The 7,571-nt window shown below is 38.8% G+C and overlaps 1 protein-coding gene across 1 annotated transcript; it reads left to right on the plus strand.

The window, feature by feature from the left end:
• Positions 1 to 1,585: 1,585 nt before the first annotated feature.
• On the plus strand, positions 1,586 to 5,549 carry LOC306737082 (CD5 antigen-like; the record flags this gene model as incomplete). The annotated part of the gene is made up of 5 exons (XM_079218785.1): positions 1,586 to 1,593; positions 2,586 to 2,704; positions 3,322 to 3,475; positions 5,304 to 5,415; positions 5,544 to 5,549. The coding sequence occupies 5 exons, from the start codon at positions 1,586 to 1,588 to the stop codon at positions 5,547 to 5,549; spliced, it is 399 nt and encodes a 132-aa protein (XP_079074911.1).
• Positions 5,550 to 7,571: the final 2,022 nt, after the last annotated feature.

The following is a 7,571-nucleotide window of genomic DNA, read 5'->3' on the forward strand; positions in this document are numbered from 1 at the left end:
GACCATTCTCGTTTGAGAGGGCTTTTGTTGCACGAAGAGCAAAGGAAACATCAAAACATTGATTATTCTCTGGCAACAATTTCTCTTTTTTTAATGTTTTTAAACAGATATTGCATTATGAATGCAGATATACGATGCACTCATTATCTGGATATCTGCTGGCTACATCTGAACCTCATCAGACAATGCCAGGATCACGTAGCTTTTTAGTCGTTTTTCTATCGGAGAAGAAGAAGATGTAAAACTCGCTCGTTCTCTGGCTCTAAACACACTGTAAACAGGAGCAGACCTATAGGAGAGGCTCCTGTTGTCAATTATAAACCATTGGCACAGAGATTAAACATGCTGTGCCAGACAATTGATTAAACACCTGTCAAGGTTGAAGATGCATAACTTGACCTTGCTCACCTCAGTAAATCAGTAAATGTCTAGTAGTTGCCTGTCTAGATTTCAACATTCTTTAACTTCTTCAAAACAAAAACTCTGTTGCCACTTGAAATCATGCCAAGCATCATTGCGATGCCTGTTCTGCCTCTAGCTCCTATAAAATACAGAGTACAGAGGGAGGCAGACCAGGCCTGTTGCCCAGGCTTAGCACTGCCAGTCAGCCTCCGAGGACGATTGCCCGTCTTACACCTGGAAAAGGTAAGTGAATGATGATGACTATAAAGATGGGAAACATGGTGATCCACATTTTATACACATTACAGTACATGTTATGATATTCATGGAATTGAATGGTTAACACTAATTAACAGTGTGTAAAGTCCGTCTGGAATTGTGATTACTTTACAATCCAAGTTACAAAGGACTTGTAATGAAGTAGTCCCATCATATGTCTCTGGCCACACTGTCCCGTCCTCACAGGTGGATTCTCAAACAAGCTCTTTCCCTCACTAGCTGTGTTCCCGTTCACATTGGTTAATGCGGGTCTGAAGTGTATTAGAAAAGCTTTATGGAAACGGCAAAATTCGATTAAAACTTCTTCAATTGTGAAAAGAATTGGGGTCATTTTTGTTATCCTTTGTTGAAATAGTTGATGTGCTATATTAGATTATGGAAATGCCTTTGCCACAAAAGATGATGGAGTCAACATTTAACTCGCATGGCCAATCAGTTGTTTCTGCTGTCGGCGTCATCCCCGATAACGCCATAACGCGTGAGTGATTGTCTCCAATACTTGCTGACATAAGACTTAAAAGCTTTTCTTATGGTTAGATAGTCAAAGCGACATGTTCTGTTTCTGGTTCTCAACCTCTACTTCTCGTCGATGGAAACGCGCCTAATTCGCATTCCTTTTATGCCACATTTCAAAGGTTTATCTAATATTTGCTTGACAATTGACTGGAAACACTGCTGGTGTTGGATTCCCAGATATTTAAGTGAATTTGCTTGTATTTGTATTTGCATCAATCACTGACCAAGCCAGTATATAGAGTCAATATAGAGAGTCTGCTTTAATGCAGTTTATCAAAATACATCTTTTGTCCTATTCATCAAGTGTGGGCCCTAACTCCTGGATGTGGCCCATGATGAGGTCGACTCGTGGTATGCTGTTGCTCCTGCTCATGCAGACATTAACAGGATGGACAGGTAAAGTAATTGACATATTGTCAGTTTAGCTCAAATTCGTCTTCACATAAAGCTGCACTAATTGTTAGTTTTCTATTGAAAATAGATAAAATAGTTTATTGTAATGTGATGGGAGTTGCAGAGAGTGTGGAAACCATAAAGATAATTACCACAGAAATCTGCAGTCCCCTCCAGCTCTATGGAACATTCCAGCATAAAAGTTAGCAATGATAGGCCTTTTTCAGCGCAGACATTTTGATCTCACTGCAGGCTAAGCTCAGGTGTAATTACTAGCATGACTTATGACCAGGGACAGGGCTCTGGTCATGCTGACTCAATGACTGTGACACACAAATTAGAATGGGCCCAAAATTAATTAGATTTACAACCATATGATGATGCCTTGTCTATGTTGAGTTTACAGCTTGTTCTGCTGCCCTCAAGTGGCCAAAAAAGTATTAGAAATGACACATGCATGGAACAAATTGCAGTGAAGGATATTCTGATGTCTAATGTTAGTCAGTAAAATATAAGAAATCTGTATTTCTAATGTGGAAATATAATACATTGACAGTCATTTTCATTTTTTAAACATTTGTCAATGCCTTAATCAAAATTACAAGCCCTTTCAATTTATTACAGTACTTTACTGTCTATGGAATCTTTTTCAGCGCAGGACCTGAAATAAGTATGAACCATTCTTTGCTCGAGACAATCTTTCTTTTGTGTACTTCAGGTGTCTGTCTTTTTGTGCAGGTAGTAAACACTTGTTTATCATACGTTGTTTTATATTTTGGGAGGGTTAGAGCAGTGTGACTCACAATAATTTGATTTATATCATCAAATATTTATGAATGTGGTTATATCAACATGAAATCACACATTTAACTTGATTAATCTGTTTTATTACAATTGTATTAAATGTCTTTATTTCCATGTTCACAAACAACATCTGGTGCAGCATTGAGTCAAACAGTGAGACTGGTCAACTCTCCCCTAAAATGCTCTGGCAGAGTGGAGGTCTTCTACAATGACACTTGGGGGACGGTGTGCGACGATGACTTTGATATGAGAGAGGCTCGGGTGATTTGTCAACAGCTGGGCTGTGGCAAGGCTGTGGCAGCACAAATAGGTGCAGTTTTTGGACCAGGCAGTGGAATAATCTGGATAGATGACATCGAGTGTTCAGGAAATGAGACATCACTACTAGACTGTCCACAAAAAGAAATAGGGACGGCCAACTGTGATCATGATGAGGATGCCAGTGTCGCCTGTGAAGGTATTTGTGTACATTTGCACGTTTCATTTTTTCTTCTGAAATAAAACTGTAGAATTGAAAGACACTGTTTAATAATTACATTCAATTTCACAAACAATACAGTGACATAGCTATAATTCAGCGCTGCAAGAATTAATCCTGAAATCAAGATCCAATTCACAATTTTTGTTTCATACATTTTACATCTTTACCTCTTATTACTTTCACAACTTATTTACATCCATTGTGACAATATTGGGTATGAAAGAACCCCACATTTTACAGATCATTTATTTGATTCATCTTCACTCTCTACATGATTTTGATATCTTGATATTGTGTAAATGTTCATCACAGTAATAAAGGAGCTCAAGGACTAAGTGATCAAGTGCAATTACATTGAAGAGATGGAGCTTTGGCTCAACACTGCTGTAATTTCAACCTGTAGTTGTCATGTGGGTTCACTGAGATTTTGCTTTCACTTCAACCAGAATTGACACCAGTGAGACTGGTCAACTCTCACAGCAACTGCTCTGGCAGAGTGGAGATCTTCCACAATAACGCTTGGGGGACGGTGTGTGACGACGACTGGGATTTGAAAGAGGCTCAGGTGGTTTGTCAACAGCTGGGCTGCGGCAAGGCTGTGTCAGCACAAAGAAATTCAGTTTTTGGAGAGGGGAGTGGACAAATCGTTTTAGGTAATCTTCAGTGTTCAGGAAATGAGTCATTACTAATAGACTGTGGACACGACGGATTAGGATCCACCACCTGTAGCCATTCTAATGAGGCCGGTGTCATCTGTGAAGGTATTTGTCACATCTACACATTTCTTTTTTTTTCTCAAATTTTAACTGGAGAATTGAAATAAAATGGTTATGAATGTATTCAATTTCACTAGCAACACTGTGATATAGCTCCAATAGAGTGATGCAACAATTAGTCCTTAAACCCAGCAGTGAGTTGTCTTGTTTTGCACCTCTTGAAGTGCGGCTGTAGCTCAGGGGGATGAGTGGTCGTCCCGCATCCACAAGGTAGCCGGCTCGATCCCCAGTCCCCATAGCTCACACATCGAAGTGTCCCTGAGCAAGACACCCAACCCTCAGCTTCTCCCAAGGTGCCACATAGGGCAGCCCACTGCTCCCCAACCAGGGATGGGTCAAATGTAGAGAAGAATTTTCCCAAGGGGATTAATAAAGGATAATTTCTTTCATTGGGATTGTTCTTGGGAAGATGCCTGAAATAAGGTCTGTGGTATTACAATCTTAAGAGATTTTAACATTTTATTAAATGACAAAATACAGAAGTAAATATCCCCATTGTTGATGTTGAAACTTCAACATGTCAACTTTAAAAATCACAAGTGTTGTTCCTTCTTGCAGATGGTTTTGCTGAACAAAACGTGTTAGTATTATAAACCATGTTTGCCACAGACTTTATTTTCTGCAATAATCAAAACCCTAAGGAAAAACACCATTGTTTTTTTCTTAACCCTAGAGCACTAACGTTGGGTGATTTTCACCCGAGCGATTGTCGTTACGTTATTTTCATTGTGTTGCTTTTGTCTGAGTTGCGTGGGTCCTTCTGTAGCTTCATGCTGCTCACTGACGTTAGTGAAGGTGGGCGTGTCTTACTGCTCCGATCACAGTTTTTTCTGCAGGCACCTGTTCGGGTGATTTTCACCCGATGTTAGTGATAGTGTGGCTATTTTTTCCGGATGGGTTTTAACATTGACTTTTAACATTAATTAACTTTTCCTTCACATAACAAAACTCACATGTCCCAGGAACATGTGGCCCAAATAACAAGTTCATAGCTCCTTTATTTATATTTTGAATCATGTTTTATTGACGATTCCCTAATTTTTCACCGGATTTTTAGCCTTTTTTTAGGGTCGCCCCATGATACCTGTTTATCGTTTTATGATAAGTTATATAGGGTAAAATAAAAGAAGAGTACTTCAACTTGACTTGTATTGTTGTATTTTAATATATTTCGATGAGAAGTATATTTTATCAGGTACATTATATCGGGTGAAATTCACCAGATGTTTGTGATAGTGTTATTATTTTTAACGTTAGTGTTCTAGGGTTAAGAGAACCAGGGCAATGCTAACTTCTGGGTTGGTTTACAAAGTAAGTAATATCTGCAGCACATTCTACTTATCTCCATCATCCTGATCTAGATCAAAACCCTGTGTATCCACTACCCTGTACCCAAAGAAATGTGCCTATCACAGAAGCCCACACTTTCCAGACCATTTCTTTTCTTCCCCTTCACTCTTGAAATGATGTTAGAGTTCATGAAATATGAACAAATGAGCTCATGGATTAAATGATCAGGTACATTGAAAAAATGGGGCTTTTGCTCAATACTGCTGTAATTTCCACCTGCAGTTGTCATGTAGGTTTACAGAGATTTTGCTTTCTCTTTAACCAGATATGCTCCCAGTGAGACTGGTCAATTCTCACCTCAGCTGCTCTGGCAGAGTGGAGATCTTCAGCCACGGTCAATGGGGGACGGTGTGTGACGATGAGTGGGATATGAAAGATGCTCAGGTGGTTTGTCAGCAGCTGGGCTGTGGCAAGGTTGTGACAGCACAAACAAGGGCAAATTTTGGAGAAGGCTTTGGGGTAATCTGGTTAGATGACCTTGAGTGTTTAGGGAATGAATCCTCACTAATAGACTGTGGACACCGTGAATTTGGGACCCACAGCTGTGAACATGATGAGGATGCCAATGTCGTCTGTGAAGGTATTTGTGGACATTTACACATTTCATTTTTTCTTCTCAAATATAACTGTAGAATTGAAAGACACTGTCTAATAATTTCATTAAATTTCACAAACAATACAGTGACATAGCTATAATTCAGTGCTGCAAGAATTAATCCTGAAATCAAGATCCAATTCACAATTTTTTGAATTTCCGGTTACCTCATCTTTAAGTCAATGGGATTCAGGTTAAATGCCTGACAGAAGAGATTTTAACATTTTGTTTTTTTATAACAAAAGAACATTATTAAACATCCCAGTATGGAATCTTTAAGCTTTAATGTTTCTTGTGAAAGAGATGGTTGCTAACAAGTGCATAAATAGAGTATTTAACGTCATCCAACTGAACTATAGTTTAGCTTTTATCTTAACTGTGGTGATTTGAAGTCATGTGACCGTGGTTTTGTTTGTTTGTAGCTTAACATTAGCTCTTTACTGCTGGTGAATGCGTTCACGTTTCAAAAAAGATAAAAGTGGTCTTCATTTGTGAAGATTATCTTGTTGAAGAAAACGGGCCACAGAGTTTATTTCTAGAATAATCCAAAATCCAATGGAAAAATCCCATTGTCTTTTTGTTGAGGGAACCAGTGTGATGCTAACTCACAGCATGGCCTACAATGTTATGTCCTCTGCAAGAATCTAGTTATCTCACTCATCCTCATCCCGACCAATAACCTGTGTATTCACTCCCTCATGTACCCAGCTCCATTTGGAACAGTTTATACTTAGTTTTCTTTCATGCATTTTACATCTTTACCTCTTATTACTTTCACAACTAATTTACATCCGTTGAGGCAATATTTGGGTATCAAAGAACACATTTTACAGATCATTTATTTTATTCATCTTCACTCTCTACATGATTTTGATATCTTGATATTGTGTAAATGTTCATCACAGTAATAAAGTAGCTCAAGGATTAAGTGATCAAGTACAATTACATTGAAGAGATGGAGCTTTGGCTCAACACTGCTGTAATTTCAACCTGTAGTTGTCATGTGGGTTCACTAAGATTTTGCTTTCACTTCAACCAGAAATGACCACAGTGAGACTGGTCAACTCTCACAGCAGCTGCTCTGGCAGAGTGGAGATCTTCCACAATAACACTTGGGGGACGGTGTGTGACAACGACTGGGATTTGAACGATGCTCAGGTGGTTTGTCAACAGCTGGGCTGCGGCAAGGCTGTGTCAGCACAAAGAAAATCAGTTTTTGGAGAGGGGAGTGGACAAATCTGGTTAGGTAATCTTCAGTGTTCAGGAAATGAGCCATTACTATTAAACTGTGGCCACGGGGGATTAGGATCCACCACCTGTGACCATTCTGATGAGGCCGGTGTCGTCTGTGAAGGTAATTTCATTTTTTCTTCTCAAATATAACTGGAGAATTGAAAGAAAATGGTTATTGATGTATTCAATTTCACCAACAACATCGTGATATAGCTCCAATAGAGTGATGCAACAATTAGTCCTTAAACCCAGCAGTGAGTTGTCTTGTTTTGCTCCTCTTGAAGTCAAAGGGATTGTTAAATGGGTTCTTGGGAAGATGCCTGAAATAATGTCTGTGGTATTACAATCTTAAGAGATTTAAATTTTGTTGATGTTGAAACTTCAACATGTTATAAAAGTGACAAAATCTAATTCTAAATGTCATCATGCTGAACAATAGTCCGCCTTTAGTTTAGTGGTGGCATGAAGTCATGTGACTGGTGTAGTTAAGTTATATAAGAATTATCACAAGTGTTGTTCATTCTTGGAGATGTTTTTGCTGATCAAAACGTGTTATTATGAACCATGTTTGCCACAGACTTTATTTTCGGCAATAATGCAAAACTCAATGGAAAAATCCCATTGTTTTTTTCTTAAGAGAACCAGGGCAATGCTAACTTCTGGGTTGGTTTACAAAAAAAAGTAATATCTGCAGCACATTCTACTTATCTCCATCATCCTGATCTGGATCAAAACCCTGCGT

This window comes from Taurulus bubalis, assembly GCF_910589615.1.
Source record: "Taurulus bubalis genome assembly, chromosome: 5".
NCBI classification, from domain to species: Eukaryota; Metazoa; Chordata; class Actinopteri; order Perciformes; family Cottidae; genus Taurulus; species Taurulus bubalis.